The sequence below is a fragment of the Eutrigla gurnardus genome, assembly GCF_963514095.1.
Source record: "Eutrigla gurnardus genome assembly, chromosome: 16".
NCBI classification, from domain to species: domain Eukaryota; kingdom Metazoa; phylum Chordata; class Actinopteri; order Perciformes; family Triglidae; genus Eutrigla; species Eutrigla gurnardus.
In genome coordinates this window covers 19,952,167-19,966,312 of record NC_139927.1, presented here as the reverse complement: position 1 = coordinate 19,966,312, position 14,146 = coordinate 19,952,167, and the positions used below count along the sequence as shown (strand labels likewise).

Below are 14,146 nucleotides of genomic sequence, written 5' to 3'. Positions count from 1 at the left end.
GCATGAATGAGCATTTCATCTTGCACGCATTAAAGTTCTCTCTCTATTCAAATAGATGTTGAAGTTGTTTTCTGACATTGTGCTGGGTTATCACATACACACCAGTATCTGGGCCAGCACTGACAAAAAAGTTACTCGACTAATTTAGCGTCCAATTAAACACTTCTAACTAACATATTGTGATTGAGTATTTTGGATGAAGCTTCGAAATATGCGGTTATAAAATAAGATATGAACCTAAAACAAAAATGCTCAAGCAAAATTCTCAATTTGAATGTGATAAATCAGATTAAATGTAGAAATGTATGTTATTTAATGAATAAAGATCATCAGTTTCGTTAGTTTGCTGCTGGACCTCCTCGTATACCTGAATAAAGGTGCATCTTTGGGATGCGAGAGCAAACACACTTTTAACTGCAGTGAAAATGTTTTTGAAAGCAGCAACTATGGATTGAAGCAGAATATTTCATTGGATAAAATCATGTGGATTTTGTAAATGATTATATCCATCTTGTTTCAGTAAATTTGACTTTTGAACTTTCCAACAATAACACTAGAATGATTGGAAATGTTTGGCTCAAACGAGTCTGAAACTAGAGTATGGAACTAGAGCTGAGAGTTAATTAGCTTAGCTTAGCTTAGCATAAGACTGGACATAGGGGGAAACGGTGAGCCTGAATCTGTCCAAAGGTTAAAAATATACACCAACACGTCTAAAGCGGTCAGGTTTGTTTCCTCCATACACACATCAAATGTAAAAAAAGGAACTTGTGATTGTTTTTGTTATGTTCTGCAGCTTTAAGATACTTTCAGGCAGATAAAACTACAACCTCACAGAGCAGCTAGCACGCAAGTCTCAAAGTGAAGCCCGAACTATTTGGAACTTTTGTTCACTCCGGGTTCTGCACTACTGCACAGTTAAAGTTTAGCTGCAGTTTGCACTCACCGACCCGCAGGGGGATTGAATAATCACATTACAGCACGAACCAAAAGCCAAGCAACAGGAGGAAAAATGCAATGACATAACCGTTCAAATGTTTTTCTCCTCCTCAGGATGTGGGCTGAACTACCACAAACGGTGTGCGTTCAAGATCCCAAACAACTGCAGCGGGGTCAAGAAGAGACGGCTGTCCAACGTCTCACTGCCGGGCGCCGTCATGTCGGTCGCTCGTCCGCCTTCCACTGAGCTCGCCCCGACGGCACAGGAGGAGGTGGGTCTACTCCATCACATCAATCTGACTCATCAGTCAGGCTGATGAAGACCACATTGTTAGTTTTCAGGTTCAATCAGTTCAAACAAGATCAGGAATACACAGCAGATACATTCATATATTTACAACATAATGGTATACTTATTTTATACTTAGTTATAATGATGTTATACTTATACACAGTTCCTTCGAGCTCTACTGTTGACTGACTTTTTCCCAATACCGACATGATACTATTTCAATTTTTTTCAACTTTAAGAAAACTGTATTTTTCTTTTTTAATTCAATATAAGCAATAAGTCCTTCTTTCTTTTCCCAATAAAATACAGTCTAAACTAAAATTATGATTAAAATCAGGAAATATTAACATTCAGTGATTAATTACCATCCTTTAAAATGTTCCATAAATAAAAATGCACACCTTTTTCTGGAGTAAGTACAAGTCCTGCATCATAAAACATATCTAAAAGTACAAAAGTATTGTCAGCAAAGTACTCATTACACGTCAAAGTTGGCTCTGTCAGTATATGTTAATACAATTGGATAATTATTATTATTCGTGCATTGACATTTATGATATTGTAGCTGATTGAGGTAGAGCTGATTGTACTCCTTTTATACAGTTCTAGGTGGCTTAATTTACGGTCTAATAATGCATTGTATATCACAGGTCACTGGTTTTGAATATTTCAATCTGCACTACAATAACTACAGCTCATAAATAACTGTAGTGGAGTCAAAGTATAACGTTGTATACAATTTTAATACTCAAGTAATAATAATGATATTGATTTCTAACTAAACTTAGAAGAGTAGAAGTGCTTCACAATAAAATACAAAATGGCAAGTAAAGGACAAAACAACAGCTAAAAACATGAAAGACACAAAAATAATAAAGAAACATGGGTCTTGTGTCCCGAGATGTTAAGTACAATGGTCCAAAGTTTAGGAGCTACAACCACAATACCACAAGTACTTAGTACAATACGTGAGAGAATGTACTTAGTTAGTACTAGTTACATTCCACTGCTGCTGCTCGGTGTGCAGTTTGCATGTTTTCCTGTTGTCTGGGTTTCCTCTGGCTGCTCCGGCTTCCTCCCACAGTCCAAACATGGAGGTCAGGTGAACCGGAAACTCTCATTTTGCCCGTAGGTGTGATTGTTGAGTGAGTGTGTGAATGGATGTCTTGTTTAGACTGTATGTGTGTCAGAATGTACCCTGCCTTGCCCAACTGCATGCTGAGATAGGCAGCCCTAAACAGGTTCAGTAGTGTGTGGCTGGAGTTCATCCATAGTGAAGTGAAAGTCCGTTTAGAGATTGACAAATGATGTGAACAAATAATGAATGATACACACACACTCACTCACACACACACACACACACACTTTCCACACTGGCAGATCCATGTTGTGCAACCAATGAGCCATTTCCAGTAGTTAACCCCTCTGTTTCACACACACACACACACACACACACACACACACACACTCACACACACACACACACACACTGATGGCTGGAGGCAGACCACTGGTTTTTCCATTCCGTTCAAACCAGTGCACAAAGTGACTCACACACGTTTATCGGGTTCATCACACTGTTTCTCACTAACATGACTTCAGTCTGCTGAAGAAGACAGAGTTTAACCTGGTTACTTATGATAGTTTGGGTTTTACGTGTCGATGTTTTAAAGTCTGACCACTATTATTGGCTACAAACTATAAAAGGAGAAATCCAGTCATTTTTGACCCCATTGTCGTTGTCCCCAGAATCATCCCGACTTATTAGAAGCAAAAATTCCGACAAAAATTGACGTTGCCTAGCCCGAGATCTGTACCTGCCTGGCAGCCTTCCAGACTCGCTCCAATGCTAACCCATAGGGGCAAGTTTTATCTGCTTCCTGGGTCTCAGAAAACAATTCCAATACCTATGCAACACAGGTTGGGTCCGTACGAGACACGACAGCGCTCGTTTAGCTCAAATAGTGTAGCAAAACGACATGAATATGTGTTTTTGCATGGAGTTACTCACCTCAAATCACCCCGTAGACATTAGCAGTAGAGTGCTAAAATCTAAAATCTTATTCTCGTAAATCTTTTAGATTACCCCTACGCCGCAATACTTTATACTGTTATACTAACTATATACCTAAAAAACCAAAGGTGAAAATGAGTCTGCTTGTACATCAAACTTCAAATGACAGAAAGAAGCAAGATGAGTTATTGGTTATAATAAACTCATTTCAAGTTAAAGAGCAAATGTATGGATCAGAGGATTTCCAGCAGAAGTGGGAAATGTGTGTTTGTTTTTAGGAAATCTATGTGTCGAAATGTTCAGGCAGCAGTGAAGTAATTCAATTTTTCCCTTCTGACATAGTATGTACTTGTACATACAGTATGTACAAGTACATACTGTATGTACAAGTCACTTGTCAGGTTTACTTGATACTGTGGTCCAAGTTTCTGCTCACATATTATTACACCTCAAGTGTCGAAAGCTCTTTATAGATAATTCAGACTAATCAGGCGACGTGATGTGAGAAGGTGGGTTTACTGTTCTGTACTAATTCAGGCCCATTGTGTCACATGCTTCCTGCTCTTACGAGGACTGCAGTCTATAAGCTGCACGTTGCACAAGGACGGCTATTGTTCTAGTGGATAGAAAAGATTTCATCTGTGCTCGACTTTACACAACGAGGGAACAATTCTCCAAATGAGATGTCTCAGAAAAACCTCCTGAACCCTGATTGTTCCCTTCGTTTCCCTTCTGGAGATGTAAAGTCGAAGGGGGAAGAAAAAGGTTTGCATAGGGGAAAAAACATATCATGAATCTGCAGGTCGTGAAAAGTCTAAAAAAACACATTGAATCACTTCTCTAAAGAAAAAGAAGCCATGAAAGGTGTTAACAATTCTTAAATTTAATTGGCAAACGTTTTAAATATTTTCTGATGATTTTCAATACTCTCAACTGACCTAAATTGAATTTTTATCATTGTAATTCAATTTCAATAGTCTTTTGACAAAACGAAAAAATGAATAACTGTCATCAGAGCCAGTTTTAGCTTTTACATGAGTATTTGCATGTGCATGTCAGGAAATCAGACAGTAATAAATTGTAATAGAGAAATGACAAAATATGTTTGAGGTACTGTACAGAAAAGAGCATCCACACCATGAAAAACTCTGCTTTAAACAAGACAATTTATTATAAGTAGAATTAAAATGTTTTCATCTTTATCAGCTGATATTCAACATGTGACTTTTCCTAATTCAACGCAGGTTTGAAGTTGGAGTTGATATTTGGACTTTTCTTTTCTTTTCATGCACCTGATATCATGTTGAATACTCTACCAAGTCGTTTTAGGTTCGGTTTGTCTACAGGATTACGCAAAAACTACCGGCCTGTTTCATTAAACTTGTTCGAAGGTTATAGCATGGACCAAGACTCACTAAAACTTTGGAGCAGACTGGCCTTGGCGGTGGTTTGAGCTTTCCGAGTGTTAGTTCAAAATGTGTTTGTTTCCATTTGAACTTCTGAACGCAAATTAAATAGACTTACCCTCCCTCCCTCCCTCCCTCCCGGTTGGAAGCAGCGCCCCCTTCTGGGTGCCGGGAAACGTAACTCCCTGCTGAGCGGCCGTCCCATCTGGATGGAGAAGATGGTCCTTGGTCGGGTCAAAGTCCCTCACACCTTCTCCGTCCACACCTACACTCGTCCCACCATGTGCCAGTTCTGCAAACGACTGCTGAAGGGCCTCTTCCGCCAGGGCATGCAGTGCAAAGGTGATGAAGAAATGAATCCCTGAATTATTTAAAATATTATTAGGAATCAGTTTTGTATCCACTGGGCATAAAATGGATAAAAAAAATGTTTTTTATTTTTTAATCTCTTCTACTTTAGATTGTAAATTTAACTGCCATAAGAGATGTGCGGCCAAAGTACCTCGAGACTGCCTCGGCGAGGTCGACTTTAACGGAGGTGAGTTACTCTGTACACACACCTATTGTCCTCACTGTAATTGACTTGACTGATTTTTTGTTTATTATGTTTACTGTGTTTTATTTTTATTTTCTTGGCTGTTGTTTGGTTGGAAAGCACTTTTATTGAATAAATTCCATTATTATTTCATCATTATCGTTATTTCTGGAGATAATATGGAGATTTTCCTGTTCAATGCCGTTTTCAGAGGGGTTTTTTGTGTAGACATCACCTGCTGGCCATTTAAGGAACTGCAGCTTCATGAAATCTTGAGAAAAGTCTTCATTTTGATAAAATCTCTCAAGTCTGTTAATTAGAGGTTCTGTACTCAGACTTGTTGTGTGTTCCTGCAGAACCAGCCAGTCCCAGTCTGGACTCCGAGGCAACGATGGAGGTGGACAACTCTGACGCCAACAGCGACGGCGGTCACAGCATGGACGAGCAGGATGACAAGCTCTTCTTCATCGAGGGTCCCTGCATGGACAGCGAGAAGGACGAAGAGACACTCAGAGCCATCAGGTGACGCTGGTTCACAACAGAGCCTCTGGATTTCCCACGATCCTCCGATCACATAGCCAGACTGACGTGACTCACGTTGTGGTGATGGACAATGATTAACAGTGGAAACTGGAAACTTTTATATGCCAATGCCAGCTTCAACCCTTTAACCTGGTGCCCAGCTTTGTGAAACTTATATATTATAAATATACTTACAATCATTTCTTATTGTCCATTTTAGTCAGAAACATGCTTTTTTATTCATTTTGAGTTATTGTAATTCAACAAATGTCTTTGTGTCTGTCTGTCTGTCTCACATGCAGCCCGTGCACCAGCAGCAACATCCCTCTGATGCGAGTGGTTCAGTCCATCAAACACACCAAGAGGAAAAGCTCCACAGTGGTTAAAGAGGGCTGGATGGTCCACTACACCAGCAGCGACAACATGGTGAGGAGAGATGCACAACATATAGTAAACAGTGCTGTCAAATAGTATCTGCCCCCTTCCTGATTTCTTTTTCATTTTTTGCATATTTGTCACACTTAAGTGAACACAAAATATATATTTTTATATGATTATTCTATTTATTGAAGGTAATGAATTATTCCAAACCTTTGTCAGCCACGTGAAAAAGTCATTTCCCCCCTAAACAGCTGGTATGGAAGCGAAGTTCAGGTAAAGAATGAGGTCCATGTTACAAGTTGGTATATTCAACTGTTGTCAATCAGAAATACGACAAACAAAACTTTCTACCCAAGAAAAGCTGCATCTTATTGCTCATTTATCACCATCTAGTTTGTTCAATACTGACGCGACTTTAACAGACAGTCAGCATGCAGCTGCAGCTCCTCTTTATGGTCGTCGTCTCCAACGCGCCTCACATTAGATAAATTATGTGATTGGCCCGGCACTTCTCAGGCCGCTCATCTGTCCAAAGCTGAGGAGGCATCTGCCAGAGCAAATAAAACATTCTCACACATGCGTCTGGTTGCCTGGCAAGCAGACCTCACTACTAACAAGCACAACTACCTTCCAGTCATTCAACGAATGGATTTCATGAAATTCAATCCAACTGTAAAGATGTGAAAGAACATGTACCCATCGTATCTGTGTTATATAAGGGAGTCTTCTGTGTTCATCTATCATACTTCAATATTTACTCAAGTATCTCAAAATTGTACTGAAGTACAGTACTTGAGAAAATGCACTTTTCACCATAGAGTCTTCAGAAAGTTGAAGTTCATTTAAATCCATCATATGCATATTGAGTTTTTATCCTGATAAACTTTTTTTGTCTTTCCAGAGGAAGAGACATTACTGGAGGCTGGAGAGCAAGAGTCTTACTCTGTTTCAGAATGAAAGCGGAGCCAAGTATTACAAGGTAGGAGACCCGGTTGGCTCAGATCTGGTTTCAGCCAAACAAAGCAACGTGAAGAGACCGGAGGGAGTCAGGTTCATACTGTACACTAGCATCCATCAGACAATAACACACATCACCGTCTAGTTATAACCACATCAGTCACTGTAATTATTCAGCTCAGGATGTGACCTTCCACTAAAGTATATTTACAATAGAATAATATGAGAGATTCTTAAATCTCATAGTTGATCAACATTCCAAACCACGTATGATGTTTGATACACCTGACGACAGACTACAAAATAACATTTTCACTCAGCAACCTCTCTCTACTGGCCAGCAGGGGGCAACTCCTCTGGTAGTAAAAAGAAGTCTGATGTATGGAAGTCAGTGACAAAATGAGCCTAACACTTAACTGTTAAGTTGACTTGAATTATGAAGCTAAATGTATTAACAGCTTCATCAGAAACCAGATGGATCCAGATCCAGTAAGGTTGCTGCTCGGGGTGTCGCTCTGTCGCTTGTGTTCTTCAGATCCACCCGTCCCTCCTTCATGGTCCAAATATGGTCACTTCCTTCACTGGTTGCCAAAATCCAAGATTGCGAAGGACAAAATGCTGAACTTGAGGCTTCAAACCCGTAGACCACAAACTACCGGGTGATGTCACGATGACTAGGTCCACTAGTTTTATACATTCTTGGAGCATGGTGATGCGAGCAGAAGTGATTTTTAAGATTTGAGAGGAAAACATTTATTTTGATTTACAAAGAAAACGTCATCCCAGGTTCCATTTAGGAGCTGTTCTGCAGCTTTTTTCATTGTATTAGTCCTACACAGTAAACATCACGTAAGTGCAGAAACCCTGATTTTTGATGTCCATGGTGTGATGTGAAATAAGGATTAAACATAAAGTTAAAGCAATAGTTTAGATAGTTTGAAGGGATGGTTGAGTGAGGAACTTATCCAAAGTCAGCGTATCTGTTAAAACACTAAAGTCCCACAATAACACTAACTAACTAGCGATCGAGACAGCGGTACACCAGCAACTCCTGTGTTAAAATGACTGTTTTTGTCAATGGAGTCTTGTGACTTTGAAAAGAACATGGATAACGGCGTCAGTTCCACGTCCGAAAAGGCTTTCTGACAGCAAGGTGAAGCACGGAAAATATTCTCAATGTAGTGTACATTTAAACGGATATAATTATTTTTTTAATCTGCACTATCCACAAAAATTATCCAACTTTTTGGAATTTCCAAGAAGGAATATTTGTTTACTTGAAATATGAAATGATCGCATGTGATTTCCATACAGCGGCGGCTCTTTTCATTCTGTCATGTGCCTCTCCTACTCCTTCCCCTTTCATCTCCTATCTGACGCGACCTGTTGACCTTCACCACAAAGCACTGCAGAAGCCCTCCTTTGAAGAGAAAGCGAGAGCGTGGTGAGGCAGAAGCGGGGGAGATTTGTGGTGGGCTTTGGGACCTCTGGCAGCCTCCCTCCCGTCTCTCTGGCTCGCTGCCACTCTGCCTCGTGCCCAAAGCGGCTGAGGCACGTCCTGCCTTTTAATCAGCGCGGCAGGATGAATAGATGCTGATCAGAGTGTGTGGTTTGCGGGTGAGGAGGAGGGGAGGTGAACTTGGCATAACACAAAACGTTCAGCTGACACTGAGGGCCATGAAGATACCACTGGGCCGATCGCTCTCCTTTATATGTTTGATCTGGCAGCGTTCAGGCTTTTTGGAGGGGTGGAGGTTTTTTTTCTTTCCTGCACTCTGCCAGAAAAGGAAGGAAGGGAAGTTTCAAATACTGAAATCCAAAGAGATTCTCGCAGTTGAGCAGAGAGAGGAGAGGTGTTAGGATGGCGAGAGCAACCAGTTGAAACAGTGGACGACCATGTTGATGCTTCTTATTGGTTGTAAGTACAAAGTAAAGAATGTAAAGAGAGTGGATGTTTCACAAGGGCAGAGGCGTGGGTTTCTAAGCTGAAAGTGCAGGTACGTCCAACAAGAGGAACATCTTTTGATGATTTATGGGGTTTGAATCTAAATGTTCTATTTGATTTTCTATTCGTCCTAACAAACTACAGGAGATCCCCTTGTCGGAGATTCTCCAGGTGGAGCCGGCGCAGGACTTCGGCAGCCTGCCCCAGGGCAGCAACCCTCACTGCTTCGAGGTGATCACCGGCAACATGGTGTACTATGTCGGGGAGGACAATGGCGGCCTGCACCACAACCCTGTCCTGGTGGCGACTGGCGTGGGCCGGGACGTGGGCCAGAGTTGGGAGAAGGCTATCCGACAGGCGATGATGCCCGTCACGCCCAAGGCCAGCGTCAGCGTTGGGCCCGGCCATGGGAAGGACCACAGTGAGTACCGTCCACAAACAGACACTGTAGTGGGCGGCATAAATATAACAAAACATAACAATAGAAAAGGCTCAACGTGCATTTTATTAAACATCTTCACCAAAATGAAATGGATCGGTGCCGTTTACAGTTTAAGGGGGTCATACGCTGCTGATTCTCCATCAGATAGGAGTTCCTTCAAATCATTGGAATTATATTGATAATACCCAATGGAGAGGCCATTAGGTATGACAAAAAGAACAAAGTATAGTCTGTCAAATGCTCTGACTTCCTGTCTGTGGCTCTCAGCTCCAAGCCCATTGGCTCCTCCCAAATACTTACATCTTTAAAATCTACATGAATTTCAGGTTAGAATCCGTTATGTTTTAATGAATTCGTCTGTGAAGAGCAAATGTTGTTTTAGGAGATGACTGTACTGACAACAACCACACCACCTTCACACACTCACACACACACACACACACACACACACACACACACTCACACACACACACACACACACACACACATTTTAACATGATTGAAGAGATTTCAGAGGATTTAACGCTCTGATTCATCTCAGGTTAAAATGTCTTTTTGTCTGAAAATAAGAGTTTTAGGTTTAATCCCAAAATGAGATCTCCTGCACTAAATACCTAAATGGACCGGGGACTATCAAATAGTTGTGCTTTAGCGGAAGCAGTCAGCTGTGTTTTCCACCTGTTGAGTAATTAATGTCAAGCTTCGGTTTCTTTCCTAAAATAGATGTTTTGTTTAGTAATGAAATTACAGACATCAATAAGTTAATGGACAGATGATGTAACAAGGTTTTTTTTTAATCATCTCAATGACAAACAGTGGCCTTGTATCACTGTAATGATAATACATAAAAACAGTAACATAACAAAACAAACACAGGAATTAAAAAACAGGCAAATATTAAACTGCATTATCAAGCACACTGAGGCTCTTTTACAGGATCCATGGTGTCAATGAATGTAAACTCTGGGAATAGTGATCTAACAGCAGAGACATGCAAACACTAACGCTGTGTTCAAGCCTCTTCCAGGAAACTCTGATGTTTAGAGACAGAATTACCAACGAATCACAAGAAGGGACCCCAAAATAAACTATCATGATAGAAGTAAACATCTCCTGGCGTTTGGAAAGCTGAGCAGAACTAAATGAAGTGACAAAAATCTTTGTAATCTGAATGAAACTAAACACTTCCTGATGATGTTTCACAATAAAATCCCTCCAGTGATGGGAGTGTTTTAAAGGGACAGTTTAACGTTTTGGGAAATATGCTTATTTACTTGTTCTCTAAGCGTGAGCTGGAGTCAACGTTATCTTAGTTTAGCATTAAATAAAGGAAGCGGGGGAAACTGCTATCCAGGCTTCGTCCAAAGTCTTTTTACATTTCTGATTTTGTACAAATTAATCAAACAATTTACAAGTTAATTTGTGAGTTTACGAGGTGCTGGTAGGTGGATTTTTGGATTTCCCAGTTTCCAGTCTTTATGCTAAGTTATCTCCATTCGTTACACTGAGGCATGAGACTCAAATATAACATATATAAAATAGTCAGTAATCGTCTTTCCTATTGATGCCAATAAAGGCTATTTAAGAATGAACAGTCTGACTACAGAACTGGTCTACCACAGTTTATATGTCTGTCGATGAAGTTACATAAAGTCTCTGGATGACGATCTAACTGATGACCCACAGCAGACTGGGAGGGCTGACCTGATCAAACCCCTGGCCAGCGATCTGAAATCAATATCAGCTCATCAGTGGAAAGTCACTCGCAGCGACTGCAGGTTTCCTCTCAACAGACGGCGCCCTCGGCTTTTTAATGTCAGCCTCAATTAACACAGCGTGCACCCTTTATGTGCTCACGTCCTTAAATACAGAGACGGGAAATAGAGGCTTTAATTTTTGTCAAATCTGGAAAATGATTTGAGGTCGTTATCGCAGCCGGAAACGTCCTCGGGGCTCTTTCATCATGTGTTGAACAAACAAATCCTCTTCCACGTCTCTCCCTTTAACAATCAAGGAAACGTAGGAAATGAGACTTTAATGATTAGGAGGTTAGAATAATAAAACCCCACATGTCTGGGCAGTAAGGCACGGGGATTTTACTTTACATTATTATACTGTGTTGTTTTTCTTATGTCTCCTCAGAGGAAGTCTCTATCAGCATATCAGTGTCCAACTCCCAGATACAAGAAAATGTGGTAAGTAAAAGACGATTAACATCCGAGAAGTATTAAAGATAAGAGTTATTTCCCATCTGCTAATGCGGCTAAGAATGTGTATTTATTCCTTCATGTACCAACTTGACTCCAGTGATGATACTCACCACATATTTCCCTGAAAATGCTACATTGTGAACAACAAAGAAACAAAATAACCCACTGACCGGTCACCATCTTCCTCCCATCTGAGCATCTTGTTGTGTAGACGGGATCCCGTGTTCATGTGTTCATAGTCTCATCATGGAAGACTAAATGCCCTCACCTCACCACCACACGGTTTCATTTCAACAATCATGTTATGAACTCTGTTGGTAGAGAACTGATCGATGCGGTACTCACTCTGTCCATGATGACCTGATGATGCTTTACCGTCCGGTGGACACACAGAGTGTTGTACAAATGTTTTTACCCGTGGCAGCCATTTTATTCCATCTGTGTATATATCTTATCTAAGACGAGATCACATTTTTTCATCAACGTAAACATAAAAACTCATATCAGAAACTAGATAAAAGGCATATTTCACAAAATGTTAAACAGTTAAATCCAGCAGGTTATTTAAATTCACTCACTCTGTATATATATATATATATTAAAAAATGTTGATTTAAATATAAATAAAATGATTCTTTAAAAAAAATACACACAGTACACAGTTTGTCTGTTTATACACAAAATATATTTTTTATATTCTACTGTATTTGTCCCAGAGCTTATTGGTTGTCGCTAACATTTAAAAATGTATTGACTGGTTTCCAGTTCAACGACATGTGAAAACCTGTGTGACCTCTCTGTTGTTCAGGATATCAGTTCAGTGTATCAGATCTTTGCTGACGAGGTCCTCGGCTCCGGACAGTTCGGGATCGTCTACGGAGGTGAGCAGTTCAAACATTCATCATCGTCCTGTCTGAAAATCACTATGGTGTTTCCCTTTATTCCTGCTGATTCTACGTTCCTCCCTCTAAAGTCTATCATTAGAGAACTAAGTGTTTCCCTCTGCAGGTAAACACAGGAAGACGGGCAGAGACGTGGCGATCAAAATCATCGACAAAATGAGGTTTCCCACCAAGCAGGAGAGCCAGCTGAGGAACGAGGTGGCCATTCTCCAGGTACGACACGTCCACTGTAGCAGCTCAACACAATGTAGAATAAAGTGGTATCAAATCTGTCAAAGCAGAAACGAGCTCTTAGGCTTTGGACTTTAGGACTTTTAGCAGCTTAAAGTCAAAGTGACACAGTTTTTCAAGCTTATCTAGCTTCCATATGGTTACGGATTTCAGAGTGAAACAGGAGGGGAACGTCGTGTTGGGAGGGATTTTAAAGTTGTAGATTGTTTGATGGATGGGTGACATGATAGTATTAGTTGGTACTAGCTGATATTTTGTTTACCAGGAGGAAAAGAATATTGGATTTTGATATAGAAATCTGGAGAAAGTGATTATTGTATGACCAGGGATGTGATGTAAACGGGTTACAAAGGCATTTTTCATTTCACCTTGACTTTAAACTTCTCCTAAAATATGTCTGAATGAACTCAAAGTTGTAACCTAAAAAAGCAAAAGGCTCTCTAGAGCCAGTATTTGGTTTGTATTCTGGGATACTGTAGAAACTTGGTTTTGCAACACAGCGGACTCCAAGAAGAGGTCCGGCTCCCCATGTAGATGTAAAGGACTCATTCTAAGTTCATGAAAACCCAACCGTCACTAACAGACATGTAGTATGACTATTCTATTCCAGATGCTACATCCAGGGGGCGCTGTAGTTCATTGTCCTAGTTTTAATTCTGCCATCCTGTTGCCGACAGAACCTGCACCACCCGGGGATCGTTAACCTGGAGTGCATGTTCGAGACGCCCGAGCAGGTCTTCGTCGTCATGGAGAAGCTTCATGGCGACATGCTGGAGATGATTTTATCCAGCGAGAAGAGCCGGCTGCCTGAACGCCTCACCAAGTTCCTGGTCACGCAGGTCAGTCATGCATGGCTCCCAATCATTTGTTTCTTCATCTGCTGCTAATTGATTCATCCTAAGGTTCCTAAGAGCTCAGAAAGTCATTTGAATGAATGAATCATGAATGAATCTGTTGTTCGACTCATTGATTATTGATCCATCGTTGCAGCTCCAGTGTTTTTCTCTGATGCGTTATAACATGGGGTGCAGATGAGATACAGAAACTCATTTTGATGCAACGTTCAGGAGGAAGTTGACCATTTTTAGAGAAAGCTCACTTTTGGTCCTTATTTGTGTCTGTCTTTTCAAATTCTGACTGATGTCTTTCACATTTCTACACATTTCCTGCTTGAGTGTTTAATCAGCTCATATGTCTTGTGTCCATAGATCCTGGTGGCCCTCAGACATCTTCACTTCAAGAACATCGTCCACTGTGATCTGAAGCCTGAGAACGTTCTCCTGGCCTCCGCAGAACCCTTCCCTCAGGTTAGAACCACTCCACATGTCTCTTTCCGGCGCTTTAAAACGTCCAGAGGAACATTCACCTCC

General features: G+C 40.7%; 2 protein-coding genes across 3 annotated transcripts in view; one reads left to right on the top strand and one right to left on the bottom strand.

Moving 5' to 3' along the window:
• The window catches only part of xrn2 (5'-3' exoribonuclease 2), a 239,777-nt gene that overhangs the window by 68,483 nt on the left and 157,148 nt on the right, over positions 1 to 14,146 (bottom strand). The window lies entirely within an intron of this gene.
• LOC311027181 (serine/threonine-protein kinase D3-like) overlaps positions 1 to 14,146 on the top strand; it is a 42,061-nt gene that overhangs the window by 24,759 nt on the left and 3,156 nt on the right. Inside the window, exons 5-16 of one of the 2 annotated variants that reach the window (XM_084031060.1) lie at positions 1,054 to 1,211; positions 4,804 to 4,993; positions 5,112 to 5,189; positions 5,543 to 5,708; positions 6,011 to 6,134; positions 6,991 to 7,068; positions 9,136 to 9,412; positions 11,576 to 11,628; positions 12,452 to 12,524; positions 12,652 to 12,758; positions 13,454 to 13,615; positions 13,985 to 14,083. In XM_084031060.1, the coding sequence (XP_083887186.1) occupies positions 1,054 to 1,211; positions 4,804 to 4,993; positions 5,112 to 5,189; positions 5,543 to 5,708; positions 6,011 to 6,134; positions 6,991 to 7,068; positions 9,136 to 9,412; positions 11,576 to 11,628; positions 12,452 to 12,524; positions 12,652 to 12,758; positions 13,454 to 13,615; positions 13,985 to 14,083 (1,565 nt within the window). Of the gene's footprint in view, positions 1 to 1,053; positions 1,212 to 4,800; positions 4,994 to 5,111; positions 5,190 to 5,542; positions 5,709 to 6,010; positions 6,135 to 6,990; positions 7,069 to 9,135; positions 9,413 to 11,575; positions 11,629 to 12,451; positions 12,525 to 12,651; positions 12,759 to 13,453; positions 13,616 to 13,984; positions 14,084 to 14,146 lie in introns of both variants that reach the window. The other variant, XM_084031059.1, reaches the window with a different exon arrangement.